At 38.2% G+C, this 14883-nt stretch overlaps 1 protein-coding gene and 1 non-coding gene across 2 annotated transcripts in view; both read left to right on the forward strand.

The window, feature by feature from the left end:
• Window positions 1–6883, forward strand: part of LOC121374926 (mediator of RNA polymerase II transcription subunit 23-like) — a 63631-nt gene extending 56748 nt beyond the window's left edge. The window contains exons 30-34 of the mRNA XM_041502067.1: window positions 538–610; window positions 1894–2105; window positions 3046–3166; window positions 3869–3954; window positions 4593–6883. Coding sequence (XP_041358001.1) covers window positions 538–610; window positions 1894–2105; window positions 3046–3166; window positions 3869–3954; window positions 4593–4728 — 628 coding nt within the window. The 3' untranslated portion in view covers window positions 4729–6883. The remainder of the gene's footprint in view (window positions 1–537; window positions 611–1893; window positions 2106–3045; window positions 3167–3868; window positions 3955–4592) is intronic.
• Window positions 6884–13813: 6930 nt separating this feature from the next.
• Window positions 13814–13885, forward strand: Trnac-gca. Its single transcript has one exon. It is a non-coding gene; the product is annotated as a tRNA-Cys (tRNA).
• The last annotated feature ends 998 nt before the right edge of the window (window positions 13886–14883 follow it).

The following is a 14883-nucleotide window of genomic DNA, read 5'->3' on the forward strand; positions in this document are numbered from 1 at the left end:
CTGGACTAAAAACTATCTAAATTCTATCATTTAACACCCATTAGTTGATATTTGATGGTTGTTTGTTGATGTTGGTTTTGGGGAGTTTTTGTTGTTGTTTTTTGTTGGGCATTTTTGGTTTTGTTCTTTGTGTTAGAGTATCATTAAACTGTCATTTATTCAAATTCTATCAGTTTTAGTCACCAAATGGTAGTTAGTAGATTTATCTGCAGTGAATGGTATTTTTTCTTTATATATTGTAGTGATTTAAATGTTTACTCTGATTAATAAAGCCATAGCAACATCATTTCATTCATGTCTACATGAACACAGAAATAATTATATTTAAGGAAATTTATACATGTATTTCAGTGGATGTGGAAAATGGAGTTATAAATTTTATCGATTTAACATAGCATTACGTCTTTAAGTTTGTGAATAACAATTGCTATGTGTTATGACATTTACAATAATGTTAAATTGTAAACGTTTGATGGTATGTAGAAGAAGAAAAAGAAACAAGTTATAATAATATAATGATATGTTGTTGTGTTTCAGTTGCTTGCAGCTTCCACAAGACAAGATAATATCATGGATGAATGCTGTTGGCCTTGTCCTGACGGCACTTCCTGTAAATAGTTTTTATTTTTTTTATCATTTGTCATTAAACATTTATTCATGCATTCATTGATTTATTCATGCTCTTATTAATTTATTAACTCATTATTCATTCATTAATGCATTCCCTCATTCATTCATTCATTCATTCACACACTCATTTAAAAATACTTTTTTATTATTTTATTCCATAATCTGGGTTTTTCTTCAGCACATTTAATCTCTTATTATCAATAGCTATTTTTCAGAGCCTACTTTAATTATCTTCGCTATGATGGAATTTTTCTAATACAGATTTAAACAGTGTCCATCCGTCGTCTGTCCATCCATTGTCTGTTCATCAACTTTTTATTTAATGTCTATCTCAGTTTAATTACTTTCAGGGGCAGTCTTTAGAAAGTAATAGAGAGAGATTTTGAAAAATTTAGATTTTTATTAAAACATTTTTTTAAATTTAAATTAAAAATTTGAAAGTCTATCTTGTAAAGTTTAAATTGGATAGCTCTGAAACAAAGTAATATGATTCTCTTGGACAGATGCTATTAACTGATAGTGAGATATTTTGGATGTTTTAAATTTTTGTATTTAAAAAAAAAGAAGGAAATTAAATAGTGGAGCTGTCTAGGTCTCTTGTCTGTTGTTGTTTTACACTTGATCCAAATCTGTAAGTGGTGTTACTTTCATGCCAATAATTCTTGCCACAGGATTCGTTTTGGGCAGTTCTGCATGCACTTTAATAAATATTTTTTTTTTTTTAATTAATTAAAAAATTAACTTTGAAAATTTAAAAGTCATCTTTTAGTGACAAAATTGAAAACAAAATAGCAGAGCTGTCATTGTTTTACAATGGAAATCCAACTCTGTACGACATGTTACTTTCATGCCAATAATTCTTGTCATATGATCCGTTTTGGGCAGTTCTGCATGAAAATATAGTCTCAAATTATATAATTTTTATTAAATTTAAAACATTTAATATTAAAAATTTAAAAGTCTCTATGAATCATCATCTTTTAATGCAAAATTAAAATAGTGGAGCTGTTGTTGTTTTACATTGTAAAATCCAACTCTGTACGACATGTTACTGTCGTGCCAATAATTCTTGTCATATGATCCGTCTTGGGCAGTTCTGTATGAAAACATAGTCTCAAATTATATAACTTTTATTAAATTTAAAACATTTAATATTAAAAATTTAAAAGTCTCTATGAATCATCATCTTTTAATGCAAAATTAAAATAGTGGAGCTGTACTCTGTATGACATGTTACTTTCATGCCAATAATTTTTGCCACAGGATCCATTTTGGGCAGTTCTGCATGAAAACATAGTGTCGACCATCAGCATGCCGCAGCTGGTTGTCCCGAGTGGCAGCACGAACCCGTTCCAGATGTTCAACTTCTTCACGAGTCACATGGTGTTTGCCGAGCAGCACTGCAGCTACCTGCTGGGTCTGTGTCACACCGTCTGGCACCACGCCGGCATCGGCCAGCTCAGTCTACTACCGGTGTAAGTGAAAAAAAAACAAAAAAAAAACTCACAGATTGTTTTTGTTTTTCTTAACCTATCTTGGACCGTTTTACGAAGTGATTTTAGGGCTAAGATCAACTTTAAGTGTATAGCTATCTTACGCACTTAAGGTGATCTTAGTGTTAAGTTCGCTTTGTAAATGGGGCCCTGATCATTGTGACCCTTTTGAAGAAGTGGAAAGTATTTCCATATTAAATGGCGAGGTCTTTATTTTTCTTTTCTTCTTCAACTCACAATATAGTACATAATACACTTACTATTACTGTAACACAATTGCTTTTTTTTTCTCTCTCTCTCTCTCTGTTTTTGTATGAAGTCTTTTGGACCGAGATACATGTAGGTTACTTTGTAAACCAGGATTTTGTGAATGAAACCAGAAACATTTTATACTGGATTACCAGTTTTCAATGTCAGCCCTCCATTTGTAAGTAACAACTTTTAAATTGAAATTCTACCTGACATACTGTCATGGCAGAAACATCATATAGAAGAACAAAACTTTCTAAAAAGGCATAAGAATCATAAAATATATTCATTCCCATGACCACAAGTGATAAATTAAACTGTAATTTTAGATATAGTCTGCACAGATGTGGTTTTGATTTATCTGTTACTGTTTTTAGTCCCCTACCGGTCCAGCCGTCTGTATGAAATTGTGTGTATAGCTCTATCATATACTGTTACAGATCAAGTTTAACTTTCATGACGATTTACACACCTTTCACAGAATCATGACCCTTGAATTTTGGAGATACGAAAAATTGTGGGCTCCGGTTGGGGACATGTATTGCTTTAGCAGTACTCTCAGAATGCTTCTTCACAGAGTTATGGCCCTTGACCTTTGGAAATATGACAGTGTTCGGTCCTGTAAGGGACATGTATTGGTTTAGCAGCACTTTCAGAATGCTTGTTTTTTCAGGTTTATTAAGGAAAAACTGCGGCCCATCATCAAGACGGAGGATCAGTTCCTGTATCTGTGCCATCTGGTCGGACCATTCCTGCAGAGATTCCACCTGGAAAGAACCCGCTGCTTGCTCGATGTTAGTAGTACACAGGTTGAAATAGGAAAGAAAAGGAATATCTTTCTTTAACAGCATCTCAGAACCTTTAACTCTGAGGCTATTGATGTCTAGCATATGGTTATTTTGAAACTTGGGAGGGGTGTGGAAGGAGAGTTAGGTGGGAAGGAGGTAGACGAGAGAGATAGGAGGAAAGAGAGGGAGAGAGGGAGGGAGAGAGTGAGAGGGAGGGAGGGAAAGAGTGAGAGGAACCTACATTGGCTACTCCCACCCAAATCTGCAAGGAATCTGTTCTATGATTTTTTCCTTAACAAGACATTACAGTACCATGGGGTTTTGATGTTATATGATTGAGGATTGGTTGAGATGGAAAAAAGACAGAATCAACTGAGAGCAATCAATCTGATAGCCCATCATATATCAGGAAAGCACTCTCACATGACAAGTTCGATTTATTCATATATCAGTAACAGCTCATTGAGGAGTTGCATATCTATTACACCAACTCCTCTCCTGCTATCCACAAACAACTAACCGCTAACCCATTGTCCTGGACAGACAGTCCAGATAGCAGCTGAGATGTGTGCCCAGCACAGGGTTCTTGATTGTTAGCATAAAAATAAGTTAAAATGAAATGAAATCCCAGTTCACTGGGGAAGTTTACAGCTTATTTGAATTGTACAATGTATATGTTTGTTGTTTAAAATTGTGAGTGTGTTTCAGATCACCATGGAGCTGTACGAGATCCTGATGACTGTCGACAAGTCGTGTGAACACATGCGCTACATCGACCCCATCAGTGACTTCCTGTATCCTTGTGTCCACCATTCACTGTAGTTTAACATCATACTATTAATAGCAGTAATTCATCTTTCTAATCTATCACCCTCTGTTATTCAGCCAGTGCTCCACAACTGGTGTAACAAAGGCCGTGGTATGTACTATCCTGTCTGTGGGATGGTGCAAATAAAAGGTCCCTTGCTGCTAATCGGAAATTAGCCTATGAAGTGGCGACAGCTGGTTTCCTCTCTCAATATTTGTGTGGTCCTTAACCATATGTCCGACGCCATATAACCGTAAATAAAATGTGTTAAGTGTGTCATTAAATAAAACATTTCCTACCTTCCTTCCCTCTGTTAATCATTCTCGTTATCTTAATATAAACAAAATACCCAATTTCTCCCACGGTTTCCTCCAACTTGTCTTCTGAGCTGTCCACATCATCGCCTACCTGTCTCAACTTCCTCTACGGGTACAGTCTCTGTGTACTTCCCTGCACCCACCTGGCATCCTTGTCCACTGCTGCTAATAAAACTGGATGCAACCCACTGCACTAACAACCGTCAGTATAATTATATGAATATTATTAATTTGTACAAAGCCTATGAATATAATAATAAGCAGAATTAAGTTATGGACAGATTACATTTCCTTGACCCTACACTAGATACCACATAAAGTATATGTTTGTCGGAGACGGTGTGAAGAACGAAGTGGAAAAGGTGATACGCAATTTACGTCCGGCTCTGCAGTTACGACTACGCTTCATTTCACATACAAACGTGGAGGAGGTGTCATCGTGAAGAAAGTAGACTGGTGGACAGTGATGCTGAAAAACATTTCATTGTGGCCCTTGATGATACTTTGGAGGAACGGTTTCAGTCAAAAGTGGACTGTGCATTTCAGGATAGAATTCCATTTCAGTGTATTTCATGAATACTGGAAAGTGCATTTAAGGAATGACTTCCTAGCAAACGACAAGATGGAACTATTTAAGAAATGGGTCCCTTGTAAAATGCTGGACAGTGAATTTAAAGAAGAGTGTTATAAAACTGGACAGTCTATTCAAGGAATGGTTTCCTGTAAAACAGTGTATGTCAGGAAGAGTGTTATAAAACTGGACAGTCTATTCAAGGAATGGGTTCCTGTGAAACAGTGTATGTAAGGAAGAGTGTTATAAAACTGGACAGTCTATTCAAGGAATTGGTTCCTGTGAAACAGTGTATGTATGGAAGAATGTTATAAAACTGGAAAGTCTATTCAAGAAATGGGTTCCTGTGAAACAGTGTATGTAAGGAAGAGTGTTATAAAACTGGACAGTCTATTCAAGGAATGGGTTCCTGTGAAACAGTGTATGTATGGAAGAGTGTTATAAAACTGGACAGTCTATTCAAGGAATGGTTTCCTGTAAAACAGTGTATGTATGGAAGAGTGTTATAAAACTGGACAGTCTATTCAAGGAATGGTTTCCTGTGAAACAGTGTATGTATGGAAGAGTGTTATAAAACTGGACAGTCTATTCAAGGAATGGTTTCCTGTGAAACAGTGTATGTAAGGAAGAGTTATAAAACTGGACAGTCTATTCAAGGAATTGGTTCCTGTGAAACAGTGTATGTATGGAAGAATGTTATAAAACTGGAAAGTCTATTCAAGAAATGGGTTCCTGTGAAACAGTGTATGTAAGGAAGAGTGTTATAAAACTGGACAGTCTATTCAAGGAATGGGTTCCTGTGAAACAGTGTATGTATGGAAGAGTGTTATAAAACTGGACAGTCTATTCAAGGAATGGTTTCCTGTAAAACAGTGTATGTATGGAAGAGTGTTATAAAACTGGACAGTCTATTCAAGGAATGGTTTCCTGTGAAACAGTGTATGTATGGAAGAGTGTTATAAAACTGGACAGTCTATTCAAGGAATGGTTTCCTGTGAAACAGTGTATGTATGGAAGAGTGTTATAAAACTGGACAGTCTATTCAAGGAATGGTTTCCTGTGAAACAGTGTATGTATGGAAGAGTGTTATAAAACTGGACAGTCTATTCAAGGAATGGTTTCCTGTGAAACAGTGTATATATGGAAGAGTGTCATGAAATGGTGAACTGTACATAAGGAATTATTTCACCAAACAGTGGAGAGTGCATCCAAGGAATAATGGCTTGAAAAAGTAGGGGCTAGCTCTGGGTGAGCAAAATGTTTTGTCAAATTATCTAAGAAACTTAAAAAATTCCATAAAACACTTACTTTTTCATAAAATATCAATCTATAGATAAAATTATTTTTTTCAAATTTAAATAAAATTGGTCAATTATTTTTAAAATTTGCAATGGATGAATTTGGCAAATGTTAAAGCTAGCCCTAACAGTAAATTTGCCTTGATAGTACTGACAGTACATTTGCCCCAAGGGTACATTTGTCCTGACAGTACATTTGCCCTGATAGTACCGACAGTACATTTGTCCTGAGGGTACATTTGTTGGTGGCACAGTGGTTGTCAGATGAGGAATTGAACAGCGTATTTGTGAAATGGTGTTATCTTTAAACCGAGAACAGTGTGTTTCACAGCGAAATCGTGTTCTCTGTAACCCTTTCAATCTTGCAAGCTACTTTAGACAAGATGCTTACAATAAAATGAACAGTTCATTACAAAACAACAGGAACGAAGGGTTAAACAGAAAACAGTCTGTTCAACATTTCATCATCAAGGAAAGAATCTTCAGTATTACATTTTGAGGACGAGTTTCCTCATCATGAAAATGAACACTAAAGTCAATATATCATCATGTCACTTAGGTAGTAGTCATCATTACAATGATCATCTTAATAATGTTACCGACGCCAAACCCTGAGTGAGTGCTCCGCAAGGCTCAATGGGTAGGTGTAAACCACTTGCACCGACCAGTGATCCATAACTGGTTCAACAAAGGCCATGGTTTGTGCTATCCTGCCTATGGGAAGCGCAAATAAAAGATCCTTGCTGCTAATCGGAAGAGTAGCCCATGCAGTGGCGACAGCGGGTTTCCTCTCACAATATGTGTGGTCCTTAACCATATGTCTGACACCATATAACCGTAAATAAAATGTGTTGAGTGCGTCGTTAAATAAAACATTTCTTTCTTTCTTTATTTCTTAATAATGTGTAATATATTATAATAATGTAGGGGTATGGATGAAAATCAATCTGGTTTCAACCGAGAAGAACATATGACATAATATGCAGCATCGTGCACCATGCTGCATGGATGACACTGAGGGGGCCAGTTACTAAATGTCAGGTCATATATATATATATGGTCATTTTGAAACAGTTTCTAATAACATGGTCCCTCTTGATGATAAAGTAATAAAGATACTGATTTTCACTTGTATTTTGTTTGTGTTTGTTGGAGTTATTATAGAGGATTATATTAGTGTGTTTCCGGGAATGTGCCGACAAAGTTAGGTAGGGTGAGTCACCTTTAAAAAATATATATACCGTGAAACTCCTCTAAACCGGACTCCCTAAAGACCTGTAAAATGTCCAGTTTTAAGAGGTATCCGGTTTAGATAGATTAAGTTATGTACTGATTTTTAAAAAAGGACTGAAAAACGTCCAGTATTGGGGGAATTCCAGTTTACAGAGGGTCTGGTTTTGAGAGGTTTCACTGTATATATTTATTTATTTTACTACATTCATCCCTACGAGTCCAGATAAAATGTTATGTTTGAACTAAAGTACCTATTGGTCTTAAGACTGAGGATAATCACTACAGCAGCTGTTGAGGTGGTAGAAACTTAAGTTAAAGCTTATTGTGTTGTTACCAACACCACTAGAGCACATTCTCTCTTTCATCTTGTTTTTGTGCTTTTATCCAATTAAGGTTCAAGTGCGCTGTCATGGGCACACACCTCAGCCATCTGGGCTGTCTGTCCAGGACAGTGGGCTAGTTGTTCATTGTTAGTGGTAAGTGTGAGAGAAGAGGGTGTAGTGGTTTTACATCTGTCCACTGAGTTGTTAAAACTCGCTCTGGGTGGGAGCCAGTATCGGGCTGCGAACCCAGTACCTACCAACCTTATGTCCAATGGCTTGACCATGACACCACCGATGCCAGTTTAGAGCACATTGATTTCTTGATAATAATCTATTGGATAACAAACATTCAGTAATTCTGACAATTGGTCTTCAGAAAAAACACCCTGTTACAACTTTCTATTGGCGGCAGTGAATCTCTCTTCTTTTTTTTAATGCACTTCCTCATAGATAGGACATTATATACCACAGCCTTTGGTGTACTAGTTGTGGGGGCACTGGTTGGAATGGGAGAAAACCCCAGTTAGAGAATGGGTCCACTGTGGAGGTTTGATCCTGCAGGCCAAACATCTCAAATTAGCGTTCTTGTGACTCGGCTAGATCATGACCCTGATAGGAACTAGGACTGGGATATGAAGCTGGTTAAAAAATAAAAAGGTGAAATAAAATTGTTTAAATCTCCTGTCCCGATCCCAGGGCTTGAACTTAACGACGGCATCGACGGCAATCGCTGTCGCCGTGATATAAATTGCCGTAGGTCATGGGTATCACCAATGGCACTCTTGTGTCGCAGGATAAAAATTACTACCGTAGTGAAGCCAATGATGGCAAAATGTATCCACAGTTCTGTACATTTCAAACTAACTTTTCAGTCATGCTTATTTGATGCTTGAAAAAACAAATTGCCGTAAGTGGCCTGAAAATTGCCGTCGGTGGGCCATTTCACCCACGGCAGTTTAAGAAAAAAATTGACGTGGGTTACAAATTCTTAAGTTCGATCTCTGCTATCCTGAAACATCATTTACTAAATGCAAAACATAAATATTTAATAAGAGATTAAAGTTTTCGGAATTTTTCATCGTCTGTAGAGTGTTTCCGGGGTGTTTCTGCAGGTTGTCAAAAACGTTTTCATATTCTCAGTCGAAAATGTACGATGTAGTTTGCATACATTCTAATTGGGAACCACCATTTTTAACACTGCCACCCTAACCCTAGAGGCAATCTCAGTTGAGACCACCAATATTACAATTTTCTAATTATTATTTTTATTATTATTACTATATACATGTAGATATATATATATAAAAAATCGTAACCCACTTTCATTTCTGGGGTGGGGGAGGGGGGGGATATAAGCTGGCTGATCTATTAGAAGCTGCAGATAAAAATTAATAATGTCCATAAAATATGAATGCCTTCCGCCACCCTCCTGATCCCAGCAGTGCCACTAACTATCATATAAAATGTAACTAAGTGAAAATGAAACTAAATCTACCCTTGGGACAGCAGTCCAATTGCTGGCTGTTTTATAAATGTAATGCACTTTAGGATCTGACTTCTGATTATCAACTGATAAAGGCCTACTCCTGCATTCGTGTAGTGCAGAAAGGGTGAAAACATCAGATGGCTTTCGATTACAGGGCCGTTACCTGATCAAAATCCTAGGGGGGGGGGGGGGGGGGCACTACTTTTTATAAACAAATGAAACACTATACAAATTAAACCATGAGATGTATATGCTATTCTCTGGAGTAAAAAAAGAGTGAGATTCTCAGGGGGGCAACTGCTCTTCTACGCCCCGGAGGGTACGGCCCTGGATTAACTTAGTTACAAGTCCCTTGAAAGACAAAACGACAGGTATTTGACATTGTTAATGCAACACGACTGGTATATCAAAGACCGCGGTGTGTGCTATTCTCTGTGAGATCATGAATATAAAGATCCCTTGCTACTAATGGTAAAATGTCAGAATTAACAAATGTTTGACATCCAATAGCTAATAATTAATAAATCATTGTGTTCTAGTGATGTCGTTAATCAAAACAAACTTTAACTTTTGTTATTGATTTGTCTGAATCCTACAGTAGACACCTAGTGCATAAAAGTTACAAATTTTAGGAGCAAATATATAAATTCGGAGAAAGAAGGACAAGGAAAGAGAGAAAGAGAGTGAGATAGTTAATGCAAGTAAACAGATCCCCCAAAGTGTACACGTCCATTAAATATAATATATATATATATATATATATATATATATATATATATATATATTGAGAAATTCCTGGTGTCGCCAATTCAAAGTACTTTGCACAATACCAACTTTAGTGTGCTTGGTTTCAACTAAGACAAATCTATAGCAAAATTGCACTTATGGATTATATACTACCATAAACGTAAGAAACGGGGGTCGGGGAGGGGAGATGTCAACAACCCTCCTCCAAGTGCTAGAGCGAATCTTCGCATTCTGGAAAACCAACAGAGACTATCAGGCAAAATGAGCTAACCTGAAACCTTTTCACCATGATGTGTACTCACAATATTAGTTGTAATTTATGTAAACATTTGTAGTGATTCCTTTTGAACTTTATATGACTATTTGGTAGTAGTAGTAGTAGTAGAGGAATATAATGCAAATATGAACCAAAAATTCCAGATTTTGGTATTTTTACACAGGCACTTGACACAGATTAGTATAGGCCTACATGAATAAAAAAATTTTTTTTTTGTATATCGGTAAATTTGATATATTTCCGCAATATTTTGCTTATACTCTCTTCATACGTACATGTTATGTGGCAATAAATTTGTCATGTATGAAGAGAGTATAAGCAAATTTTGAGTTTTATTCATGTATACTAATCTGTGTCAAGTGCCTGTGTCTTTTTGTTCAAAAGCTGATATAGACTGGATGCGGCGCGTGCGTGCGGTCCGACTTATGCGTCTAATGCGTCCGCGGCTTGCCTTTTGGGCATATACACCATATTATTATTTATTTATTTAGACGGACCGCATACAGTCTATATGAGCCTTAATTCGGATACAAAAAAAAATCAGCCTAAACCCTACATAGACCTATGTTCAATGAACGCGAAAACTAAGGTAAACATGGACATAGCCCGTGTTTAGAAAACGTTTAGTCTAGACTGAGCCCGAGTAGTTTGCCGCCCAAGAGCTCCCACAACCGAACGGCTGAGTACTCGAGCTAGTCTAGACTCAAAAATCTTTAATCTCGTCTCATGCATGTAATTTGTAAGGCGTTGCCATGGCATTAAAATCTCAGACTCTGTTATAGCACCAGGCCAGGAATCCGATGCAGGGGGCAAATACTTGATTAACAGTAATACAATTAATGTATTTGTGCTGGGGTGTCTTTAAACATTAATTTATTCATTCAATCAATCAATCAATCAATCAATCACTTTCACTCACTCACTCACTCACTCATTCACTCATTCATACATTGATTCATTAATTCATGCATTGATTCACAATGTCAGTGGTGGGTTTATGACCATCATCTGCAATACATCATCGTGTGAGTGAACAGATGGCTCTCTTGGTGACAGCCATGACTAAACTAGCTGCAGTTTCTCAGTGTTATTGGCAGGTCAAGTCTCCTACCCACACTGGCGTAACTAGGGGTGGTTTGGTGGGGACATGCCCGTCCGCGATCACATCCCATTTTCCACACCTGTCGCCCTATAACACGACTTATAAACATTGATTGCCCCCCCCCCCCCCAATATAAAACTGAAACTGTGGTTATACCAGTGCATTCCAGTCTCTCTAAACATATCCAGTAGTAGGAGATAGTGATGGTCGTGTGTGTGTGTGTGGGGGGGTGGGGGGTGGGGTGGTATTATGTCCAACTGCCGCATGATGTGCAAGCAGTATCCAGTGGTATGGGGTCGTGTAGGCTACTGTCCTGTCCAGGCCAATCTTCGCAAGCAGTATCCAGTGGTATGGGGTCGTGTAGGCTACTGTCCTGTCCAGGCCAATCTTCGCAAGCTAAGGTGCCATTCCATATAACCAAAAGGAAGGAAATGTTTTATTTAACAACGCACTCAACACATTTTATTTACGGTTATATGGCGTCGGACATATGGTTAAGGACCACACAGATATTGAGAAAGGAAACCCGCTGTCGCCACTTCATGGGCTACTCTTTTCGATTAGCAGCAAGGAATATTTTATATGCAGCAGCCCATAGATAGGATAGCACATACCACGACCTTTGAAATACCAGTCGTGGTGCACTGGCTGGAGCGAGAAATAGCCCAACAAAACTGATCACTGACAGGGATCGATCCCAAACCGACCTCGCATCAAGCGAGCGCTTTACAACTGGGCTACGTCTTGCCCTCCGTATAACCACTGCATTTCCAAATGCATTACGTAGTTATACGGAATCCGAATGGTACCTTGCCTCGAATCGGGGAGAGCCACATTTGCACGCCGACCCCTCCCCTACCGGTCTGGTTCCTACGGGCCTGCTGTCACATGTGGAGACATCGATCGGCGGCCATGTGATGAACGATTGCATTTCTCTCGGTACTTATCAGAGTATGTCTGGGCTGGTTTGCGATCACATTGTAGCACTGCCGTCATCACAGTGGTTAACCTGCTGAACACAACAGCCTAAAGCCGAACGCACACAGCACTGAAAAACATGTTTTCCAAAAAACAAAAAACATGTTTCTGAAGATTTTGTTTGTCGTCTGCGTTGCCGGGTTAAAAAAAAAAAAAAATAATAAAAAAAAAAAAAGAAGAAGAAAAAACATGTTTCGCAACTGAATAGCTAAATATTTTAAGCAAATCAAACCATGCTTGATTTGAAAATACGTTTAGGAATAACATGCACGTTTTTCAATGCTGTATGCAGTCGGCAGGTGTTGATCCAGGGAGTGGGTGTTGGGGTGTAGCATGTGTGTTTAGCAAATGATTACAATAAATTGTATTTGTATTTAGTGGGGGACATGTTTTGTTTTGTTTTGTTTAACGACACCACTAGAGCACATTGATTTATTAATCATCGGCTATTGGATGTCAAACATTTGGTAATTTAGACATATAGTCTTAGAGAGGAAACCCACTACATTTTTCCATTAGTAGCGAGGAGTCTTTTTATATGCACCAACTCAGTATAGCACATAGCACGGCCTTTGATGTACCAGTCGTAGTGCACTAGCCGAGATGAGAAATAGCCTAATGGGCTCACCAACGGGGATCGATCCTAGACCGACTACGAATCAAGCGAGCGCTTTACCACTGAGCTATGTCCAGCCCTTGGGGAACATGTAGTATCTTCGTCGGTTTAGTGTTTCTTTCGGGGGAGTATTGCTACATATATATATATATAGTTATATATAGCATGTTAATGACCTTTTGAATATTTTAGGTACCCGTTTTAAATATTTCACCCCTTCATATGAATACTGTTATTGGTACCGTAACCTTTTTAAACAATGCCTTCTTTTTCCTGTCTATACGTTCCCACGACATCATGGACACCAATACTGGTTCAAGGGACTCTTTGTATCGATGGGGACTATTTCTCGTTCCAGCCAGTGCACCACGATTGATATATCAAAGGCCGTGGTATGTACTATCATGTCTGTGGGATGGTGTATATTAAAGATCCGTTGCTACTAATTGAAAAATTGTAGCGGGTTTCCTCTCTAAGACCATAAGTCAGAATTACCAAATGTTTGACATTCAATAGCCTATACTTGATAAATCAATGTGTTCTAGTGGTGGCGTTAAACAAAACAAATTTGTATTGGTCTTTGCATCACTATCTGTGCTTGCGTTGTTGAATCGAACCGTCTCAGTGGACCCATTCTGTGATTGGTTTTTCCCCCGAGTCCAAACCAGTGCCCTACGAGTCGTATATCAAAGGTCGTCGTATTTGCTGTCCTGTCTGTGAGAAAGTGCATATAAAAGATTCCTTGCGGCTAAGACTGTCAAAATGACATCCAGTAGCTAGTGGTTAATAAATAAATTAATTGTGCTCTAGTGGTGTCGTTAAACAAAAGAGACTAACCTTTCTGAACTCAAATGAAATGCATCGATACAATTATTGCATATAATATCTGTGTGTTTAGGGGATATAGCTCAGTGGTAGAGCATTCGACTGCAGATCGAGAGGTCCGTGGTTCGATCCCGGGTGTCCCCTCAATTTTTTTAATTTTTTTTTTAAAACTGAATTATAAAGTTTTTGAACTGTCATTTAAATAAGCCACCACTAGAGCACATTGATTTATCAATCATCGTCTTATGAATGTCAAACATTTGATAATTCTAGAGGGTAGTCTACAAGGAAATCCTCTACATTTCCCACAGACAGGACAGAACATATCACGGCTATATACTAGTCGTGAAGCGGAAGACTGTCAACAAAAAAACCCAGCCACCCATCCCTAAAAAAACTGCAATGGGTTCGCCTTTTGGGTCCGATCCTACGAGCCAGTCATCTCATCCGACTGAAGTGAAGCCTATCCGCTGTATTTTATTAATACGTGGCTGGATTTAGCTCAGTTGGTTGAGTGCTCGCTTGAGGTGCTTGCGTCGCAGGGTCTAACCATCTTGGTGGATCCATTCAACTGATTCGAGTTTTTTCTCGTTCCAAACAGCGCACCACAACTGATCAAAGGCCGTGGTATGTGCTTTTTTGTTTGTGGGAAAGTGCATATAAAAGATCCCTTGTGGCATTAAGAAAAATGTAGCGGGTTTCCTCTCTAAGACTATATGTCAAAATTACCATAATATATTTGACATCCAATAGCCAATGATTAATTAATCAATGTGCTCTAGTGGTGTCGTTTTACAAAACAAACCTTTTATTAATACGTGGGCTAGATATGAGGTAAAACACACAACACACATGGACTTCTCTTTTGGATTAACAGCAAGGGATCTTTTATATGCACCATCCCACAGACATGATAGCACATACCACAGCCTTTGATATACCAGTTGTGGAGCAGTGGCTGGAACAAGAAATAGCCCAATGGGCCGAAAATGAACCTACCGCAAGCGTTTGTCTACATTATCTAGGACATCTATATGAAAAGCCTGGAGGCGGGGCATAGCCCAGTGGTACAGCGTTCGCTTGATGCGCGGTCGGTCTTGGATCGATACCCGTCGGTGGGACCATTGGGCTATTTCTCGTTC

The sequence above is a fragment of the Gigantopelta aegis genome, chromosome 6 (assembly GCF_016097555.1).
Source record: "Gigantopelta aegis isolate Gae_Host chromosome 6, Gae_host_genome, whole genome shotgun sequence".
Classification (NCBI taxonomy): domain Eukaryota; kingdom Metazoa; phylum Mollusca; class Gastropoda; order Neomphalida; family Peltospiridae; genus Gigantopelta; species Gigantopelta aegis.